This window comes from Oncorhynchus keta, chromosome 4, assembly GCF_023373465.1.
Source record: "Oncorhynchus keta strain PuntledgeMale-10-30-2019 chromosome 4, Oket_V2, whole genome shotgun sequence".
NCBI classification, from domain to species: Eukaryota; Metazoa; Chordata; class Actinopteri; order Salmoniformes; family Salmonidae; genus Oncorhynchus; species Oncorhynchus keta.
The window spans coordinates 13,428,994-13,452,788 of NC_068424.1; the positions used below are offsets into that span (position 1 = coordinate 13,428,994).

The following is a 23,795-nucleotide window of genomic DNA, read 5'->3' on the forward strand; positions in this document are numbered from 1 at the left end:
CCACTATATCTATGTAACAGTCCTCTTCTCCAACCTCTACATGTCTGTAACAGTCCTCTTCTCCAACCTCTATATCTATGTAACAGTCCCCTTCTCCAACCTCTATGTCTGTAACAGTCCTCTTCTCCAACCTCTATATGTCTGTAACAGTCCTCTTCTCCAACCTCTATATGTCTGTAACAGTCCTCTTCTCCAACCTCTATATGTCTGTAACAGTCCTCTTCTCCAACCTCTATATGTCTGTAACAGTCCTCTTTCCAACCACTATATCTATGTAACAGTCCCCTTCTCCAACCACTATATCTATGTAACAGTCCTCTTCTCCAACCTCTACATGCATGTAACAGTCCTCTTCTCCAACCTCTATATCTATGTAACAGTCCTCTTCTCCAACCTCTATATCTATGTAACAGTCCTCTTCTCCAACCTCTATATCTATGTAACAGTCCTCTTCTCCAACCTCTATATGTATGTAACAGTCCTCTTCTCCAACCTCTATATCTATGTAACAGTCCTCTTCTCCAACCTCTATATCTATGTAACAGTCCTCTTCTCCAACCTCTATATGTCTGTAACAGTCCTCTTCTCCAACCTCTATATGTATGTAACAGTCCTCTTCTCCAACCTCTATATGTATGTAACAGTCCTCTTCTCCAACCTCTATATGTCTGTAACAGTCCTCTTTCCAACCACTATATCTATGTAACAGTCCTCTTCTCCAACCTCTATATCTATGTAACAGTCCTCTTCTCCAACCTCTATATGTCTGTAACAGTCCTCTTCTCCAACCACTATATCTATGTAACAGTCCTCTTCTCCAACCTCTATATCTATGTAACAGTCCTCTTCTCCAACCTCTATATCTATGTAACAGTCCTCTTCTCCAACCTCTATATGTCTGTAACAGTCCTCTTTCCAACCACTATATCTATGTAACAGTCCTCTTCTCCAACCTCTATATCTATGTAACAGTCCTCTTCTCCAACCTCTATATGTCTGTAACAGTCCTCTTCTCCAACCTCTATATCTATGTAACAGTCCTCTTCTCCAACCTCTATATCTATGTAACAGTCCTCTTCTCCAACCTCTATATGTCTGTAACAGTCCTCTTCTCCAACCTCTATATGTATGTAACAGTCCTCTTCTCCAACCTCTATATGTATGTAACAGTCCTCTTCTCCATCCTCTATATGTCTGTAACAGTCCTCTTTCCAACCTCTATATCTATGTAACAGTGTAACATATATGTAACATATATGTCATCTATATGTTGTTTTTTTCTTGTTTTTTTTCTCAACTTTATATAACCAGGTAGGCCCGTTGAGAACAAGTTCTCATTTACAACTGGGACCTGGCCAAGATAAAACAAAGCAGTGCAACACAAACAACAACACAGAGTTACACATGGAATAAACAAGCGTACAGTCAATAACACAGTAGAAACAAAGAAAGTCAATATACAGTGTGTGCAAATGGCTTGAGGAGGTAAGGCAATAGATGGGCCGTAGTAGCAAAGTAATTACAATTTAGCAGATTAACACTGGAGTGATAGATGAGCAGATGATGATGAGCATATGATGGTGTATAAATAGTGATACTTGTGTTTAAAAGAGCAGCAAAGTAAATATAAACAATATGGGGATGAGGTATGTAGATTGGGTGGGCTATTTACAGATGGACTATGTACAGCTGCAGCGATCAGTTAGCTGCTCAGATAGCTGATGTTTAAAGTTAGTGAGGGAAATGTAAGTTAGCTGCTCAGATAGCTGATGTTTAAAGTTAGTGAGGGAGATAAAAGACTCCAGCTTCAGCGATTTTTGAAATTCGTTCCAGTCACTGGCAGCAGAGAACTGGAAGCAAGGCGGCCAAAGGAGGTGTTGGCTTTGGGGATGATCAATGAGATATACCTGCTGGAGCGCGTGCTACGGGTGGGTGTTGTTATGGTGACCAGTGAGCTGAGAAAAGGCGGATCTTTACCTAGCATAGACTTACAGATGACCTTGAGCCAGTGGGTCTGGCGACGAATATGTAGCGAGGGCCAGCCAATCAGAGCATACAGGTCACAGTGGTGGGTGGTATAAGGCGCTTTGGTAACAAAATGGATGGCACTGTGATAGACTGCATCCAATTTGCTGAGAAGAGTATTAGAAGCTATTTTGTAGATGACATCGCCGCAGTCGAGGAACGGTAGGATCGTCAGTTTTACTAGGGTAAGTTTGGCGGCATGAGTGAAGGAGGCTTTGTTGCGAAATAGAAAGCCGATTCTAGATTTGATTTTGGATTGGAGATGTTTGATATGAGTCTGGAAGGAGAGTTTACAGTCTAGCCAGACACATAGGTATGTGTAGATGTCCACATATTCTAGGTCAGAACCGTCCAGAGTAGTGATGCTAGTCGGGCAGGCGGGTGCGGGCAGCGAACGGTTGAAAAGTATGCATTTGGTTTTGCTAGCGTTTAAGAGCAGTTGGAGGCCACAGATGGAGTGTTGTATGGCATTGAAGCTCGTTTGGAGATTAGTTAACACAGTGTCCAAAGAAGGGCCAGATGTATACAGAATGGTGTCGTCTGCGTAGAGGTGGATCAGGGAACACACAGCAAGAGCGACATCGTTGATATATACAGAGAAAAGAGTCGCCCCGAGATTTGAACCCTGTGGTACCCCCATAGAGATTGCCAGAGGTCCGGAGAACACACTGAACTCTGTCTGCGAAGTAGTTGGTGAACCAGGCAAGGCAGTCATTTGAGAAACCAAGGCTATTGAGTCTGCCGATAAGAATACGGTGATTGACAGAGTCGAAAGCCTTGGCCAGGTCGATGAAGACGGCTGCACAGTAGTGTCTTATCGATGGCAGTTATGATATCGTTTAGTACCTTGAGTGTGGCCCGTGACCAGCTCGGAAACCGGATTGCACAGCGGAGAAGGTACGGTGGGATTTGAAATGGTCTGTGATCTAATTGTTAACTTGGCTTTCAAAGAATTTAGAAAGGCAGGGAAGGATGGATATAGGTCTGTAACAGTCTGGGTCTAGAGTGTAATCCCCCTTTGAAGAGGGGGATGACCACGGCCGAACATACTGGTAATAGGGGTTGCAACAATGGCGGCGGATAATTTTGGAAAGAGAGGGTCCAGATTGTCTAGGCAAGTAGCTGCGAGGGGTGTGGAGCTGTTGGCCGGGGTTGGGGTAGCCAGGAGGAAAGCATGACCAGCTGTAGAGAAATTATTTTAGACATTTTGGATTATCGTAGATTTATCGGTGGTGACCGTGTTGCCTAGCCTCAGTGCAGTGGGCAGCTGGGAGGAGTTGCTCTTGTTCTACATGGAATTTACAGTGTCCCAAAACTTTTTGGAATTAGAGCTACAGGATGCAAATTTCTGTTTGAAAAAGCTAGTCTTTGCTTTCCTGACTGACTGTGTGTTAGCAGTCCGGGGAAAGTAGAAGCGTTTGCTCCGTCGTCCGGCGAAGGCCGGTTGAAGGCACAGCTGATGGAATTACGTCTCCGGACCAGTCGTGGTGGTACGGCGGGGCCCGTGTTGACGAAGGGACCGTGCCAGATGGCGAAAAAGGTATTGTAGTTGTGGTAATTTCGTTTGCTAGCCGGGAGAAGCGCCTGGCTCAGGGCACGCTTCGGGGCTGGGTCACTCAGTGGCAGCTAGCTAGCTGTGATGATCAACGGTCCGGGGTTTATGGCAGGAATCTAAGTCCTCTTAATCTTAGTGTTAAAAGAAAACCAGAAGGACTGCAGCTCTCGACAGCCTGTCTAACAGCTATGTTGGTGAGAAGGTGTGTTTGCATGAACCTGCAATCATGATTAATGTCATGGTTTAAAATAACAGGTTGTGCGTGCGTGCGTGCGTGCGTGTGTGTGTGTGTGTGCGTGTGCGAGTATGTGGTTAGTTGGTTGGTTGGTTGGGTGGGTGGGTGGAGGGGGGGTATGAGACAAGCCTATTGAGTGCTGAGGCTAAAAATAATGCCAGACACTCACGGCTCAATCCTGAAACAATCACCCTGAGAGGTACTTCTAGGGAACGACTGTGTGTTTGTGTGTGTGTGTGTGTGTTTGTATACATTTGTGTGAGTGTGTGTGGCTGATTAAATGATTTGTGTGCTGTATTATCAGGAATTCATGGAATAACTGAGCAGCGAAATTGTTCATTGGTATTTAAATTCTACGTGAGACGATGGCTGTGTGTGTGAAATATTGCCTTTGCACGTAATGTACCTGGCCATACACATAGCGGAAGTTCTGATGTTTTACATTTAGGGCGCTGGCTTGTTCTTAAAGCAGATTAATGTGTGTCCTTCCCAAATCCTAATCTGTTCTGTAGTGGATTGATGTTGCTCCCAGCTCTTGCACTAGGTTCTGCATAACTGCTTAGCAGCTTCAAAAGGATTTCAATGTTGTTGTTTTTTTAAACACACTTCAAACTGTTATGAATTTAAATTTGAAAAAAGTTTAATTCATAATCATATTACACTTTATTTTAAGTGCTTTTCAAGACACACAAAGTCACTTAACATACAGAAGGAAACCAGCAGGATAAAAAGCTATAAAAATAACATTAAAATAAGTTGGGATATAAAAATGTACGAAACATGATGACAGACTAACCAGGGAAGTGAACTAGACGGAGAACGGAAAGCTAAGACAACATAGAATCTGTGTGAAGAGGTGTGTCTTTAGTGTGGATGACATTGTTCTGTAACTAAGACAACAGAGAATCTGTGTGAAGAGCTGTGTCTTTAGCGTGGATGACATTGTTCTGTAACTAAGACAACAGAGAATCTGTGTGAAGAGGTGTGTCTTTAGCGTGGATGACATTGTTCTGTAACTAAGACAACAGAGAATCTGTGTGAAGAGGTGTGTCTTTAGCGTGGATGACATTGTTCTGTAACTAAGACAACAGAGAATCTGTGTGAAGAGGTGTGTCTTTAGCGTGGATGACATTGTTCTGTAACTAAGACAACAGAGAATCTGTGTGAAGAGGTGTGTCTTTAGCGTGGATGGCATTGTTCTGTAACTAAGACAACAGAGAATCTGTGTGAAGAGGTGTGTCTTTAGTGTGGATGACATTGTTCTATAATGTGCATGAGTAACAGTCTTTAGTGTGGATGACATTGTTCTATAATGTGCATGAGTAACAGTCTTTAGTGTGGATGACATTGTTCTATAATGTGCATGAGTAACAGTCTTTAGTGTGGATGACATTGTTCTATAATGTGCATGAGTAACAGTCTTTAGTGTGGATGACATTGTTCTATAATGTGCATGAGTAACAGTCTTTAGTGTGGATGACATTGTTCTATAATGTGCATGAGTAACAGTCTTTAGTGTGGATGACATTGTTCTATAATGTGCATGAGTAACAGTCTTTAGTGTGGATGACATTGTTCTATAATGTGCATGAGTAACAGTCTTTAGTGTGGATGACATTGTTCTATAATGTGCATGAGTAACAGTCTTTAGTGTGGATGACATTGTTCTATAATGTGCATGAGTAACAGTCTTTAGTGTGGATGACATTGTTCTATAATGTGCATGAGTAACAGTCTTTAGTGTGGATGACATTGTTCTATAATGTGCATGAGTAACAGTCTTTAGTGTGGATGACATTGTTCTATAATGTGCATGAGTAACAGTCTTTAGTGTGGATGACATTGTTCAAATAATAAGTAACAGTCTTTAGTGTGGATGACATTGTTCTATAATGTTTTGTCATGAGTAACAGTCTTTAGTGTGGATGACATTGTTCTATAATGTGCATGAGTAACAGTCTTTAGTGTGGATGACATTGTTCTATAATGTGCATGAGTAACAGTCTTTACATGTGGATGACATTGTTCTATAATGTGCATGAGTAACAGTCTTTATTGATGACATTGTTCTACTAATGTCAATGAGTAACATTTGTCTTGTTCAAAGCCTGTGGATGACATTGTTCTATAATGTGACATGAGTAACAGTCTTTAGTGTGGATGACATTGTTCTATAATGTGCATGAGACACCACAACAGTCTTTAGTGTGGATGACATTGTTCTATAATGTGACAAGAGAGAACAGTCTTTAGTGTGGATGACATTGTTCTATAATGTGACCTGAGTAACAGTCTGGCAGCAACACAACACGTGGAGACATTGTTCTATGCCTAAGACAACAGTCACAACATGTGGATGACATTGACACTATTTATGAGTAACAAGTCACAAGTGTGGATGACATTGTTCTATAATGTGCATGAGTAACAAACCCTAATTGACAACAACATGACATTGTTCTATAATGTGCATGAGACAACAGTCTTTAGTGTGGATGACATTGTTCTATAATGGCAGCAGTAACAGTCTTTAGTGTGGATGACATTGTTCTATAATGTGCAGCAACACAACAGACTTTAGTGTGGATGACATTGTTCTAAATGTGCATGAGTAACAGTCAAGTGAGACATGACAATTGTTCTATAATGTGACAACAACACAACATGAGTAACAGTCTTTAGTGTGGATGACATTGTTCTACAAAATGTGCATAAGACAACAGTCACAGTGGATGACATTGTTCGATAAGAGACATGAGTAACAGTCTTTAGTGTAAGACAACAACATGACATTGTTCTATAATGTGACAAGAGAGACACCACAACAGTCTAAGACAACAACACAACATGGCAGCAATGACACGACAAGAGAGTTCTAAATGACCAGAGTAACACAGTGTGGATGACATTGTTCAAATGTGCATGAGTAACAGTCTTTAGAGATGACAACACAACATGGCAGCAACACATCACGACAAGAGAACAGTCACAACACTACAAAAAGAGAGACCTAAGACAACAACACAACATGGCAGCAACACATGGATGACATTGTTCTACAAAATGTGACCAAGACAACAACACAACATGGCAGCATGACATTGACATAAGACATGACAACAGTCAAAAAGTGTGGATGACATTGTTCTATAATGTGCATGAGTAACAAGTGTGGATGACATTGTTCTATAAGTGCATGAAACAGTCACAACATGGATGACATTGTTCTATAATGTGCATGAGTAACAGGTTTCCATGTCCAAGGTTGTTGGATCATGTTTTACATTTTGTAAGATGTGTCTTTACTTGTTTGCAACAGTGCAAACTCTTCATCCACAGAACAAATTCAACAAATAAATTGGCTAATTTTGAAGATATTCGTTGATTAAAAGACAGCAGTCTAGTGTCCATAGTGTTTTGTCTGGAGCAACGTCCAAATCCCAACCCTGTTGTGGAAACATTACATGTATTCCCTGTTTGAAACCCTAATTGTTATACAAGTTACACATTTTCACTGTTTTTGAGACAAATAACATCTATTTGATCAGCAGGTGTTAAAAAACATGTCTAATCATACATTTCCTAGAACAAATCATTACAGCCAAAATGCCAGAGCACAGGATAAAAAAATAAAACATTATTGAACCTTTATCTGACTAGGCAAGTCAATTAAGAATACATTTGTATTGACAAAGACGGCCTGCGGGGATGGGATTCAAAATGTAAATGTAGGACAAAACCCACATCACGACAAGAGAGACACCACAACACTACATAAAGAGAGACCTAAGACAACAACACAACATGGCAGCAACACAACACGACAAGAGAGACACCACAACACTACAAAAAGAGAGACCTAAGACAACAACACAACATGGCAGCAACACACACGACAAGAGAGACACCACAACACTACAAAAAGAGAGACCTAAGACAACAACACAACATGGCAGCAACACATCACGACAAGAGAGACACCACAACACTACAAAAAGAGAGACCTAAGACAACAACACAACATGGCCGCAACACAACACGACAAGAGAGACACCACAACACTACAAAAATAGAGACCTAAGACAACAACACAACATAGCCGCGCCGCAACACAACACGACAAGAGAGACACCACAACACTACAAAAAGAGAGACCTAAGACAACAACACAACATGGCAGCAAAACAACATGACAACACAACATGGAAGCAGCACAACATGATGACACAGCATGGTAGCAACACAACATGACAACACGGTAGCAGCACAACATGACGACACAGCATGGCAGCAACACATGATAACACAGCATGGTAGCAGAAACATGACGACACAGCATGGTAGAAACACAACATGACAACACAACATGGTAGTTCCATGCTCGTTCCAGTCGCTAGCATGGGGTGGCAGCATCATGTTGTGGGGGTGCTTTTCTGCAGGAGGGACTGGTGCACTTCACACAATAGATGGCATCATGAGGGAGGAAAATTCAGTGGATATATGGAAGCAACATATCAAGACATCAGTCAGGATGGTAAAGCTTGGTCGCAAATGGGTCTTCCAAATGGACAATGACCCCAAGCTTACTTCCAAAGTTGTAGCAAAATGGCTTAAGTCAGGTATTGGAGTGGCCATCACAAAGCCCTTACCTCAATCGCATAGAAAATTTGTGGGCAGAACTGAAAATCGTGTGCGAGCAAGGAGGCCTACAAACCTGACTCAGTTACACCAGCTCTGTCAGGAGGAATTGGCCAAAATTCACCTAACTTATTGTGGGAAGTTTGTGTGAGGCTACCTAAAATGTTTGACCCAAGTTAAACAATTTAAAGGCAATGATACCAAATACTAATTGAGTGTATGTAAACTTCTGACCCACTGGGAATGTGATGAAAGAAATAAAAGCTGAAATAAATAATTTGCTCTACTATTATTCTGACATTCTTAAAATAAAGTGGTGATACTAACTGACCTAAAACAGGGAATTCTTACTCGGATTAAATGGCAGGAATTGTGAAAATCTTAGTTTAATTAAATGTATTTGTCTGAGGTGTATGTAAACTTCCGACTTCAACTGTATGTATTCACCCCCTTTGCTATGAAGCACCAAAATAAGATCTGGTTTTAACCAATTACCTTCAGAAGTCACATAATTAGTTAAATAAAATCTACCTGTGTGCAATCTAAGTGTCACATGATCTCAATATATATACACCTTGTCTGAAAGGCCCCAGACTGCAACACCACCAATCAAGGGGCACCACCAAGCAAGCGGCACCATGAAGACCAAGGAGCTCGCCAAACAGGTCAGGGACAAAGTTGTGGAGAAGTACAGATCAGGGTTGGGTTCTGAAAAAATATCATCAGCCTCTCACGGAGCACCATTAAATCCATTGTTAAAAAATGGAAAGAATATGCCATCACAACAAACCTGCCAAGAGAGGTCCGCCCACCAAAACTCATGGACCAGCCAAGGAGGGCATTAATCCGAGAGGCAACAAAGAGACCAAAGATAACCCTGAAGGAGCTGCAAAGCTCCACAGCAGAGATTGGAGTATCTGTCCACAGGACCACTTTAAGTCTCTGGCCCTTCTTTGGACACTGTGTTAACTAACCTCCAGATGAGCTTCAATGCCATACAACTCTTCTTCCGTGGCCTCCAACTGCTCTTAAATGCAAATAAAACTAAATGCTTGCTCTTCAACCGATCGCTGCCTGCACCTGCCAGCCCGTCCAGCATCACTACTCTGGACGGTTCTGACTTATGTGGACAACTACAAATACCTAGGTGTCTGGATAGACTGCAAACTCTCCTTCCAGACTCCCATTAAACATGTCCAATCCAAAATTAATTCTAGAATCGGCTTCCTATTTCGCAACAAAGCATCCTTCACTCATGCTGCCAAACATACCCTTGTAAAACTGACCACCCTCCATCCTCTACTTTGGTGATGTCATTTACAAAATAGCCTCCAACACTCTATTCAGCAAATGGGATGCAGTCTATCACAGTGCCATCTGTTTTGTAACCAAAGCCCCATATACTACCCACCACTGCGACCTGTATGCTCTCGTTGGCTGGCCCTCGCTTCATACTCATCGCCAAACCCACTGGCTCCAGGTCATCTACAAGTCTCTGCTAGGTAAAGCCCCGCCTTATCTCAGCTAACTGGTCACCATAGCAGCACCCACTCGTAGCACGCGCTCCAGCAGGTATATCTTTCTGGTCACCCCCAAAGCCAATTTTTCCTTTGGCCACCTCTCCTTCCAGTTCTCTGCTGCCAATGACTGGAATGAACTGCAAAAATCTCTGAAGCTGGAGACTCTTACCTTCCTCACTAGCTTTAAGCACCAGCTGTCAGAGCAGGTCACATATCACTGCACCTGTACATAGCCCATCTGTATACAGCCCATCTATCTACCTCATCCCCATACCGTATTTATTTATTTATCTTGGTCCTTTGCACCTCAGTATCTCTACTTGCACATTCATCTTCTGCACATCCTATCACTCCAGTGTTTAATTGCTATGTTGTAATTCCTTCGCCACCATGGCCTATTTATTGCCTTACCTCTCTTATCCTACCTCATTTGCACACACTGTATATAGACTTTTCTACTGTATTATTAATTGTATGTTTGTTTATTCCATATGTAACTCTGTGTTGTTGTATGTGTCGAGCTGCTTTGCTCTATCTTGGCCCGGTCGCAGTTGCAAACTTGATCTCAACTAGCCTACCTGGTTAAATAAAGGTGAAATAAATCAAATAAAAACTGCACACTCCACAGAGCTGGGCTTTAAGCCATTGCTTAAAGAAAGAAAAAGGAAAACACATTTGGTGTTCACCAAAGGGCATATGGGAGACACCCCAAACATATGGAAGAAGGTACTCTGGTCAGAATAGACAAAAATGTAGCTTTTTGACCATCAAGGAAAACGCCATGTCTGGTGCAAACCCAACACCTCTCTTCACCCCGAGAATCCCATCCCCACAGTGAAGCATGGTGGTGGCATCATCGTGCTGTAGGGATGTTTTTCATTGGCAGGGACTGGGAAACTGGTCAGAATTGAAGGAATGATGGATGGTGCTAAATACAGGGAAATTCTTGAGGGAATCCTGTTTCCGTCTTCCAGACATTTGAGACTGGGAAGGAGATTCACCTTCCAGCAGGGCAATGACCCTAATTATACTGCTAAAGCAACACTTGAGTGGTTTAAGGTGAAACATTTAAATGACTTGGAGTAGCCTAGCCAAAGCCCAGACCTCAATCCAATTGAGAATCTGTGGTATGACTTAAAGATTGCTGTACACCAGCGGAACCCATCCAACTTGAAGGAGCTGGAGCAGTTTTGCCTTGAAGAATGGGCAAAAATCCCAGTGGCTAGATGTGCTAAGCTTATTGAGATATACCCCAAGAGACGTACTTGCAGCTCTACAGAGTATTGGATTGTATTGGATTGTATTGCAAGTTTTCTATTTTTTTTTTGTGTTATTTCTTGTTTGCTTCACAATAAAAAATATTTTGCATCTTCAAAGTGGTACAGTGTTGTTTAAATCAAATGATACAAGCCCCCCAAAAATCAATTTGAATTCCAGGTTGTAAGGCAACAAAATAGGAAAAATGGGGGGTGAATACTTTCGCAAGACACAGTATGTGCTGAGAGAAGGACAGTGTAGTCTAACCATACTCCTAGGTACTTATATGAAGTGACTTAATAAAGCTCAATACCAGGGATCATCAACTAAATTCAGCCATGGGCAATTTTTTTTCTTGAGTGGATGGAGGCCAGAACATAATTACAAATCATTTGTAGACGTCAAATTGATCGCAAAAAGCCCAAACAGATGTTTCACTGCATACACTTTATGTTTCCCGACATGTTGGTCTTCTCATACCATTTTCAAAATGGAAGGTTTATGACCACACTGGTTGGTAATATATCATTTGCTGTATTACTTGTGAGGCACAGCTGAGTGAGCATAATAGTTCGCTTTTTAAAATTTGAGTAGACTATTGGCCTGCATCTGATGGTCAGTCTGAAGGGAGTGAGAGTGCAGCTGAGGCTGCCTCCCACGCGACTCACTGTCCCTTCTCTCTCCCTCCCTCCGCTGAGAAAAGGGGACAGACAGTCTTCCAGCTGATAGCGAAACTCAAGTCGCACTACATTATCTCTGCCTCATGCACCAATTCATGTTGTTACTCATATGACCAGAGAAAGTGAAATATTTCTTGATATTAAAAACAACTCCCAAATAACAACTCCCAAATAATAACAACGCAAGCTTATCGAAACACACATTTTATTTCTTATAAAACTGTTGAACAATGTGCTGAATAACAACTTAAAGATGAACTTAACCATAAAAACAGCAGCTCTTTGCTATATTCATTGAGTCTCTCTCTAGTCATAGTTTCAAAAATGTTCAAGGTTTCTTTTTACAGTCTATGGAGCGAGGAAACTAGACACTGTGATCTCAGCTATCTGATTGGCCAGCGGTAGGCCTATGGGTGCACTTGATTTGTTTCTCTGGGCCTGCGGGTAGGCGAAGTTCTACCTTCAGACACATGAAATGGTTCAACATGGGAACACTTTGACTTCCCGGCGCTGCTGAATCAAGTGCAGCTACCTGCAAACAAATCAAGAATAGGTCTTATCGTTGGGTTTTTTACAGAAATGTTTGGTGATCCACTTGGAATGGCTACATATCAAACTGCTTTGGCCAAGTCAATAAAATATCAGCACATCATTGCTTAGAGTCAAGAACAGTGGTGACATAAATTAAGACATTGAAGGTTGCAGTGACACGTCCATAAATCAGACGGCATACCAGAGAGAATATTATAGACATCAAGAAAACCAGTCAGTTGATTATTGACTAGTTTGTCCAACACTTTTGATAAACAGGGCAAGATAGAAATTGGCCTACAACAGTTAGGATCAGCTTGATCTCCCCCTTTAAATAAAGGATGAACCGTGGCTGTCTTCCAAGCACTGGAAACCTCCCCAGAAAGGAGAGACAGATGAAAAAGATCAGAGATGGGCTTGGCGATGACAGTGGCAGAAACCTTAAAGAAGAAAGGATCTACACCATCTGACCCAGATGTTTTTCGGGGAGTCAGTTTAAGGAGCTCTTAACTGCAGGGAGAAACTGTGTAGCGGGGTAGGGGGAAAGAGGAGGAGCATCAGGGCTAGTCCCATTAGATATATACTGTAGGTCCTTAAGGTCAATAGGGTCACTGAGTGAAACTACTCCGCTCTCAGCCCCACAGGTACACACACAAAATCCCAGGACATTGATACACATAGAGAGAGCAAGAGAGAGAGAGAGAGAGAGAGAGAGAGAGAGAGAGAGAGAGAGAGAGAGAGAGAGAGAGAGAGAGAGAGAGAGAGAGAGAGAGAGAGAGAGAGAGAGAGAGAGAGAGAGAGAGAGAGAGAGAGAGAGAGAGAGAGAGTAAGAGAGAGAGAGAGAGAGAGACCCAGTGCCAGGGAGTAATCTCGGAATATAGAGAGACAGAAATAGAAAAGCTTAGCCCTATCAGCTTCACACTGAGCGAGAGAGAGAGAGAGAGAGAGAGAGGTGAGGTAACATGGAGAAGTGACAGAGAGAGGGGTGGCCTCATTCTGGTGATGTGCTGTGTGTCCATCCATCTGTGTGTGACAGAGAGAGCGAGAGAGCGTGGGAGAGGCTAAACCGAGACAGAAGGAGAGAGGGACTGCCACTGCTGACACACACATACAAATACACACGCACACACTACTCTGTCAAGAAACAGCCCGTTGCTGAAACTTCCAGAGGTCACTGAGAGAGTGGGGTGTTTGTGTCGAAGACATACAGTATGTTCAACTTTGAAGCCTTTCCTCAACAAAAGAAAGATCAACCTCAAGAAAGAAGAAATGTAACATGTTGAATAAAACCCGTTGTCCCTCCAGTCAGTGTCTTCACCTCTAGGGGTTTACAGTGGCGGTCAGTGCCGTTTATGATGAGAGATCATGTCTTTATGAGCCTTACTTCTATTACAGCGCGTTGGATGACTGTCATTCATACTCCATTCACCCAGTTCAATGTAACATCGATAGGTTTAGGCTGCTGTCATTCATACTCCATTCACCCAGTTCAATGTAACATCGATAGGTTTAGGCTGCTGTCATTCATACTCCATTCACCCAGTTCAATGTAACATCGATAGGTTTAGGCTGCTGTCATTCATACTCCATTCACCCAGTTCAATGTAACATCCATAGGTTTAGGCTGCTGTCATTCATATTCCATTCACCCAGTTCAATGTAACATCCATAGGTTTAGGCTGCTGTCATTCATATTCCATTCACCCAGTTCAATGTAACATCGATAGGTTTAGGCTGCTGTCATTCATATTCCATTCACCCAGTTCAATGTAACATCGATAGGTTTAGGCTGCTGTCATTCATATTCCATTCACCCAGTTCAATGTAACATCGATAGGTTTAGGCTGCTGTCATTCATATTCCATTCACCCAGTTCAATGTAACATCGATAGGTTTAGGCTGCTGTCATTCATATTCCATTCACCCAGTTCAATGTAACATCCATAGGTTTAGGCTGCTGTCATTCATATTCCATTCACCCAGTTCAATGTAACATCCATAGGTTTAGGCTGCTGTCATTCATACTCCATTCACCCAGTTCAATGTAACATCCATAGGTTTAGGCTGCTGTCATTCATACTCCATTCACCCAGTTCAATGTAACATCCATAGGTTTAGGCTGCTGTCATTCATATTCCATTCACCCAGTTCAATGTAACATCGATAGGTTTAGGCTGCTGTCATTCATATTCCATTCACCCAGTTCAATGTAACATCGATAGGTTTAGGCTGCTGTCATTCATATTCCATTCACCCAGTTCAATGTAACATCGATAGGTTTAGACTGCTGTCATTCATATTCCATTCACCCAGTTCAATGTAACATCCATAGGTTTAGGCTGCTGTCATTCATATTCCATTCACCCAGTTCAATGTAACATCCATAGGTTTAGGCTGCTGTCATTCATATTCCATTCACCCAGTTCAATGTAACATCCATAGGTTTAGGCTGCTGTCATTCATATTCCATTCACCCAGTTCAATGTAACATCGATAGGTTTAGGCTGCTCGATGATACTCAAATGGTCCCTGTTCCAATCATGAGGTTGCTTACAACCTAACCTATGAATGAAAGTTTACAACGTAGATGCACACAGGTCAAGAGAATTGTGAGTAAACAATGTGACAAACAGTGACTCATTCAATACCACCTTGTACACTCTGGCCTGCATCTAGCTGATCTAGGGTGTATAATCATTAGTTCAACAGTTGCAAACAAGTCTATCGGACAAATTCAGGTATGTTCATCCCCGTTTCGTTCCGTTTGCTTCCGTTTAAGAAACGTTTTTCAACGGAATCGGTGGAATGAATACACCACCTGATCACACGAAAACAGTTCACTTTCATAGCAGCCACATAAAAACTGCATGGTCACGTTGCTCATTGTTTAATATAATTAGACTATCAGCGCGCTCTACTCCTCTCACCTTTTCCCTTCGCTTATGGATTTCAGTGCACAACACGTCAGCTGTCTGTGAATAGGTGAAAAAACCTTTCCAAGCCAAACGTTCATATCATAACCGCTAACTGCTACACACAGCCTACATCATTGTCAAGTCATAGTCTACTAGAACTACTAGAACTAACGCGTGCAGTACAATCGTGCAGTACAGCGTACAGTCAGAAAGCCATTTGGCAGTTACACTGGCGAGCCCCGGTGGCAATAAATTCATAAAACCAAACGCTTACCTTGACTTGGAAGAGTTCCAGCGTTGGATAGCCATAGCCTGCTAGCTAACATAGCATCGCTCTCTGTTTGATAGCCATAGCCTGCTAGCTAACATAGCATCGCTCTCTGTTTGATAGCCATAACCAGCTAGCTAACATAGCATCCCTCTCTGTTTGATAGCCATAGCCTGCTAGCTAACATCGCATCCCTCTCTGTTTGATAGCCATAGCCTGCTAGCTAACATAGCATTCCTCTCTGTTTGATAGCCATAGCCTGCTAGCTAACATAGCATCCCTCTCTGTTTGAGCCGGTGTTTGAGTAGGCTAAACTAGCTATATGCTAGCTAAGTTAAAGTTCAAGTTAAGTTCTCTCTCTCTATTTCTCTCTTGCTTCTCCCTAATTTTGGAAGAAATTCATTTGTTAAAAACTGTTCAACTACTGTCTTTCTCTCACTTTGAGTCAGCTACTCACCACATTTTATACACTACAGTGGTAGCTAGCTGTAGCTTATGCTTTCAGTACTACATTCATTCTCTGATCCTTTGATTGGATGGATAACATGTCAGTTCATGCTGCAAAAGCTCTGATAGGTTGGAGGACGTCCTCCGGAAGTTGTTTTACTGTGTAAGTCTATTGAAGGGGGTGAGAACCATGAGCCTCCTAGGTTTTGTATTGAAGTCAATGTACCCAGAGGAGGACGGAAGCTAGCTGTCCTCCAGCTACACCATGGTGCTACTCTACAGAGTGCTGTTGAGGCTACCATAGACCTTTTTCGCAAAACAGTGTGTTTTAATCAATTATTTGGTGACGTGAATATATTTAGTACAGTTTTATCTAAAAAGGATAACTTTTTTATGTTTCACTATTTTAGTTTTTATGAAACTCACTGAGGACTATAGTCCTCCCCTTCCTCATCTGAAGAGCCTCCACTGGTTTAGAGGTTCTCTCTATCATCGGGTTGTGTCCAGTCCAGAGGATGACCTTTAACCCCCTAGACAGGTTGTTGACTGTGTACTGTTGCTGTATGCTACCATATTACTCTACCATGTAGCCTGTTCATCGTTCCTTGTCTTCAACTGACCAGGTTCCATTGTTACATTTTACAACTTCTAAACTACAGCAATAGTAAACAGAATTATATATGTGTTCCTCCTTGCTTTAATAAAATATTTAACAGATTTAGTTTTGCTTCTGCCTGTGTATCAGATATAGATGTTGCCTCGGTAACACCAGAGGACATGAGATGGGACGTACGTCACACAGAGAGACTCATACCCAAAACAGAGCTTTGTTTAACAGTGTGACAGATAGCTAAGGTCATCATTCCTGATCCAAGAGATCATTTCACAGATGAAAACATTGTCCCTTGTTTCTGTGACTAAGCAAACTGAAAACACATCTCAAACCCTAACCACTCATCCCTTTGTTGGCCCCATACACACTCAAATAGTACAACTGATGTACAACAAATTTGGCACAGCTATTGTGAGAAAACAATTTTTCTGTACAAAAATAATAACATAAGCATTACTGTGTAAACATATTTGTGCAGACATTCTCTCCATTGGATCACAACCATTATGTGCAAATGCGTTGTACATCAGTTTTACAACCTGAGTGTCGACGGGGCCTCTGAGTGACAGGAACATGAAGAATAGTAGGTGTGTCTTACAGAACAGCAGGCAGGAGACAGGAGAAAGGAGTATCTCTCAGTGTAATGAACAGGAGACAGGAGACAGGAGACAGGAGACAGGAGACAGGAGACAGGAGACAGGAGACAGGAGTATCTCTCAGTGTAATGAACAGGAGACAGGAGACAGGAGACAGGAGACAGGAGACAGGAGACAGGAGACAGGAGACAGGAGACAGGAGACAGGAGAAAGGAGTATCTCTCAGTGTAATGAACAGGAGACAGGAGAGAGGCAGGAGACAGGAGAGGAGACAGGAGACAGGAGATAGGAGACAGGAGACAGGAGACAGGAGACAGGAGACAGGAGACAGGAGACAGGAGACAGGAGAAAGGAGTATCTCTCAGTGTAATGAACAGGAGACAGGAGACAGGAGACAGGAGTATCTCTCAGTGTAATGAACAGGAGACAGGAGACAGGAGACAGGAGACAGGAGAAGGAGACAGGAGACAGGAGACAGGAGTATCTCTCAGTGTAATGAACAGGAGACAGGAGACAGGAGACAGGAGACAGGAGACAGGAGACAGGAGACAGGAGACAGGAGACAGGAGTATCTCTCAGTGTAATGAACAGGAGACAGGAGACAGGAGACAGGAGACAGGAGACAGGAGACAGGAGACAGGAGACAGGAGACAGGAGACAGGAGACAGGAGACAGGAGACAGGAGTGTCTCTCAGTGTAATGAACAGGAGACAGGAGACAGGAGACAGGAGACAGGAGACAGGAGACAGGAGACAGGAGACAGGAGACAGGAGACAGGAGACAGGAGACAGGAGACAGGAGACAGGAGACAGGAGACAGGAGTGTCTCTCAGTGTAATGAACAGGAGACAGGAGACAGGAGACAGGAGACAGGAGACAGGAGACAGGAGACAGGAGACAGGAGACAGGAGACAGGAGAAAGGAGACAGGAGACAGGAGACAGGAGACAGGAGACAGGAGACAGGAGACAGGAGACAGGAGTATCTCTCAGTGTAATGAACAGGAGACAGGAGACAGGAGACAGGAGACAGGAGACAGGAGACAGGAGACAGGAGACAGGAGACAGGAGACAGGAGACAGGAGACAGGAGACAGGAGACAGGAGACAGGAGACAGGAGTATCTCTCAGTGTAATGAACAGGAGACAGGAGACAGGAGTGTCTCTCAGTGTAATGAACAGGAGACAGGAGACAGGAGACAGGAGACAGGAGACAGGAGACAGGAGACAGGAGACAGGAGAAAGGAGACAGGAGACAGGAGACAGGAGACAGGAGACAGGAGACAGGAGACAGGAGACAGGAGTATCTCTCAGTGTAATGAACAGGAGACAGGAGACAGGAGACAGGAGACAGGAGACAGGAGACAGGAGACAGGAGACAGGAGTATCTCTCAGTGTAATGAACAGGAGACAGGAGACAGGAGACAGGAGACAGGAGACAGGAGACAGGAGACAGGAGACAGGAGACAGGAGACAGGAGACAGGAGACAGGAGATAGGAGACAGGAGACAGGAGACAGGAGACAGGAGACAGGAGACAGGAGTCTCTCAGTGTAATGAACAGGAGATAGGAGACAGGAGTGTCTCTCAGTGTAATGAACAGGAGACAGGAGACAGGAGTGTCTCTCAGTGTAATGAACAGGAGACAGGAGTGTCTCTCAGTGTAATGAACAGGAGACAGGAGACAGGAGACAGGACAAGAGTGTCTCTCAGTGTAATGAACAGGAGACAGGAGACAGGAGTGTCTCTCAGTGTAAGGAACAGGAGACAGGAGACAGGAGACAGGGACAGGAGTGTCTCTCAGTGTAATAAACAGGAGACAGGAGACAGGAGACAGGAGACTCTGTGTCTCTCAGTGATAAACAGGAGACAGGAGACAGGAGATAGGAGACAGGAGACAGGAGACAGGAGACAGGAGATAGGACAGGAGACTGCATGGACAGGAGACAGGAGACAGGAGATAGGAGACAGGAGACAGGAGCAGGAGACAGGAGACAGGAGAAGGAGATAGGAGACAGGAGACATTTAGACAGGAGACAGGAGCAGGAGACAGGAGACAGGAGATAGGAGACAGGAGACAGGAGATAGGAGACAGGAGACAGGAGACAGGAGACAGGAGACAGGAGACAGGAGACAGGAGTGTCTCTCAGTGTAATGAACAGCAGACAGAGAGCAGACGCACACACACACGCACGCACACACACACACACACACACACACAGAGAGCATTGATAGGGAATGCTATACAGCATGGGGTGAGATGGGTAGCAGGCACAGGGCCAGGCAGAGAGACACATCCAGTCGGCATCATGGCACTCTGGTTCCGATGATGTAGTTCCCGCTCCTCCTCCCTCAGGCACTCTGACCTCATCAGTGATTACACACAGAGAGGACTGCATGGCCACTTCACTGTACAATCTGAGAAAGGCCCCTGATACAGCGCACGGATAGAACAAGTGAGTGTGTGTGTGTGTGTGTTTATGCAACTGTCCTTTGCATGAAAAAAAGCAAAACAACATTTATTTAACTATATATATATTTAACATTTATTTAACTATAAGAACAAATTCTTATTTTCAATGACAGCCTAGGAACAGCGGGTTAACTGCCTGTTCAGCGGCAGAACGACAGATTTGTACCTTGTCAGTTAGGGGATTTGAACTTGCAACCTTCCGGTTACTAGTCCAACGCTCTAACCACTAGGCTACCCTGCCGCCCCGTACAGAGGTGAAGACGTAAAGGGATGTTTGTCTTCAGTGGCTTTGAGTGTCTGTGTGTCAAAGGAGGAGGGGCCCCACTGGTGGGTTCCAGCCAGTTCCTCTTTGGTCTATCTGTTGTGAGGGCTGTGGTTGAAAAACATCTGGTGAGTCATAATGACAGTTAAAACAGCAGGTGGATCGGAACGTTGATAAAAGCTAGCTGTCTCTTTGACTTACATTGTCTAATAAAATCTACACTATGTTTTATATAAAACAGATATTGAGTTGTAATGTGTCGCTGGACAGTCTGTAGACCTAAATTAGAAAAGTATTCTCATGAGTCTCTGTAAAATACTGTCTTAACAGGCCCTTCATTTGAAGGTAGATTCATATTAGAAAGTCAGAAAGCAAACCAATATTACACTGACTCTCTCACAATTACCCTCAATCCACACAGACACTCAGAAATACATACATACATACATACATACATACATACATACATACATACATACATACATACATACATACATACATACATACATACATACATACATACATACATACATACATACATACATAAAGACTGGCTGTTCTGCTGACTGTGAGGGGCTCAGTGTTTTCCTGTTGCTGTAATTATGACTAGCAGAGCTCCAGGCTCCTCTCTCTAAACCCATAAACTATGGGTAGAGAGAAACACACACACACACACACACACACACACACACACACACACACACACACACACACACACACACACACACACACACACACACACACACACACACACACACCATGAATATGGTCGTTATATCAAACAACTTGAATAAAACATGGAACTGGGTAAAATACAGTATACCCATGTAATGTTTCATCCATCTACAGGGAACCAGTTTCATAACAAAACCAGGGAAACCAGGGAAAAGCAGCACTTAGGCCTAGATGTGGAACAAACTACATTAGCAACTCAGTTCAGCAGGGATGGAAGGACAGGTTTAACTTTGGGATACAAAGGTCCTCATGAATCTGAAAGTTTGAATATCAGGTACTGTGGTCGGTGATATATGAATCATCTGAATAGTGTTGTAGTGGCTGACATGTTCTTGTTTAACTCCTGTGACATAAATGTGTGAAATGCCCAAGTCTTCATCCAACCGACATGCAACAGTTGATCACTTTGGATACGCATTTTGACCATGCGTAATTACGCACATATGAGTTCGCACCTCACGCGCCATTGTGTCCAAACGACCTAATTATATTTTCCCAATCTCCAAACACACAAGAGGAGCAGCCACTGGATATACATGCATTAAAACAGAACACTTTCCGAAGAAACTATTTGACACTGAACATATAGGCACATTGAACTCGACTTACCCTGTTGTTTTTATCCGTCTCCCTCACCTCCGCCTCCTTCACACCTTGTCGGATCATGATCCGGAGTATCGTGGCATTGTTGGTGCAGCACGCCTGGAAGAACGACAACGGCTCGGGACTCTGCGGGGAGGGGGTCCGCTCGTTGTCCGCGAACGCATCGTCCGGTGGGTAGAATGAGTCGTCCGAGGCGATACTCTTGGTGTCCGGTAATAACGATAAATCGTCGTATTCCTCGTAGTCATCGTCCTCGTCTCCCTCAGACTCACAGGACCCGAGGTATGAGTCGTCGTTTGATAAGGGCGGGGGTTCGGCGGTTATGGTCGGGTGGACCTGGACGAAAACGCTGGCGCCTTTGGTGCTCTGCTGCAACTGGTTGACACGGGTCGTAGTAGAGGAGCCACCTCCGTCTCTCTCGTCCGTGATCAGAACCATCTAACCCCCTAGGTGGCTGTCCTCCTTGGGGGAAAGAATGGTGGATGTGGGCTGGCGCACTTGGATGTTTTTGCCAACATCAACACGGATTATGAGTTTAACTTTGTAAAGAGCCTGGAAATTAAATGAAAGTGAAGGTTTGGCAAATAGTTTTGACGTAATCCAACAGGCCAACTGCCGCTCCGACTCCTTTGGGGAATATTTCCCGGTTAATATTTCAACTCCATCATCCCGCATTCCGTGAGAAATAAACATCAAACCATATTTCTGCTCTCGCTCTGGAGTACCAACCTAGGCAACACGGGTTTGTAGTCCGCATTCGAAATGAGAAGATTATTGGTGTTTTTTTTCTTCATTTTAATTCACCAGTCAAAGGTCCTCCTTTGCAAATCAAACCGAGAGAGTTCCACCGATTTGTAATTTCATCATCGAGATGAGACACAATTCCGGTCCTCATTTCGGGGAGAAAACAGACAGTACAGAAATTAAAAGTACCACACACACCAAACCAGTGTAGAATGGAACAGAAACCAATGTAGAATAGAGAAACAGGCACACGCTAAACTTTCCCATAATCCGATTAGTTTCGTAGTGTACTACCCCCCCTCTCTCTCTCTCTCTCTCTCTTTCTCTCTTTTCCTTCCTTCGCTCTCCCTTTCCCTCCCTCCCTCTCATTTCGTTTGAGCAGATTAAAATCGGGCAAACCCATCGGGAGCATCAGAGCCAGGGGCGTTTCTAGGATATGAAGACATTCGGGGGTTTAGCCCAATGCCAGTAGGGTGGTCCTGAGGCATCCCCCTAAAAAAATGTACAAATAATTTCAACAGCTAAATGCATGAATTTGGTGCATTTTGTGATTAACATTGAGAGATTATATATTTTTCTAGTGATTTGCACCTTCCCACCTGCCACAGCAGACACCATCAATAGTCAATTACAGTTGCTACTGTGGGTCTCTCTACTCCGGAACACATACATCTACAGTGTATTGCCAAAAACCACTCAACAACTTCAAACATGAACTCTGACCTGTCCGATGAGCCAAACTGATGAAAGAATCACACAGTACCCAAACACACACTCTCTCTCTCTCTCTCTCTCTCTCTCTCTCTCTCTCTCTCTCTCTCTCTCTCTCTCTCTCTCTCTCTCTCTCTCTCTCTCACACACACACACACACACACACACACACACACACACACACACACACACACACACACACACACACACACACACACACACAGTGCTGTAATTAGAATCAATGGAGCAGCTTAAAGTGATACTTTAAGTGATACTGTCTACTGCATGCTCACCAGGGACATCACCAGGACCCTGGCTTTCGGGGTCAGCCCTAAACCTTTCCGTTGCTGTGATGGTGTAAGACATTTTTTGGGGCCAAATGAATTCACTGCTTAGTTCATAGAGCTGTGGTGACACTCCCGAAGTCATCCAACTGTTATAACCAGGGGTGTAAGAGCAGCCACTTCTCAGAATGGTGCTGTCTCACAATATGCTTTAATGATTCATTAGTATTCTACATAATAAATCAAATATAATAGCACACATAATGTTAAGATACTGTTAGACCAAAAACACCACATCATTTCTTATGACAATTTAGGATGTTTGCTGAAATGTGACTGAACAGCGTGCCATGCTCTGATTGAAACCACATCCAGGTGGCTGTGTTTAGCTCCATCGGCTCTAACATTAATGTTTAGCTCCATCGGCTCTAACATTAGATGTTTAGCTCCATCGGCTCTAACATTAATGTTTAGCTCCATCGGCTCTAACATTAGATGTTTAGCTCCATCGGCTCTAACATTAATGTTTAGCTCCATCGGCTCTAACATTAATGTTTAGCTCCATCGGCTCTGACATTAGATGTTTAGCTCCATCGGCTCTAACATTAATGTTTAGCTCCATCGGCTCTAACATTAGATGTTTAGCTCCATCGGCTCTAACATTAATGTTTAGCTCCATCGGCTCTAACATTAGATGTTTAGCTCCAT

The 23,795-nt window shown here is 43.3% G+C and overlaps 1 protein-coding gene across 1 annotated transcript in view; it reads right to left on the reverse strand.

The window, feature by feature from the left end:
* The window catches only part of LOC118369633 (ankyrin repeat domain-containing protein 33B-like), a 31,337-nt gene extending 8,962 nt beyond the window's left edge, over positions 1-22,375 (reverse strand). The window contains exon 1 of the mRNA XM_035754166.2: positions 21,355-22,375. Coding sequence (XP_035610059.1) covers positions 21,355-21,786 — 432 coding nt within the window. The 5' untranslated portion in view covers positions 21,787-22,375. The remainder of the gene's footprint in view (positions 1-21,354) is intronic.
* Positions 22,376-23,795: the final 1,420 nt, after the last annotated feature.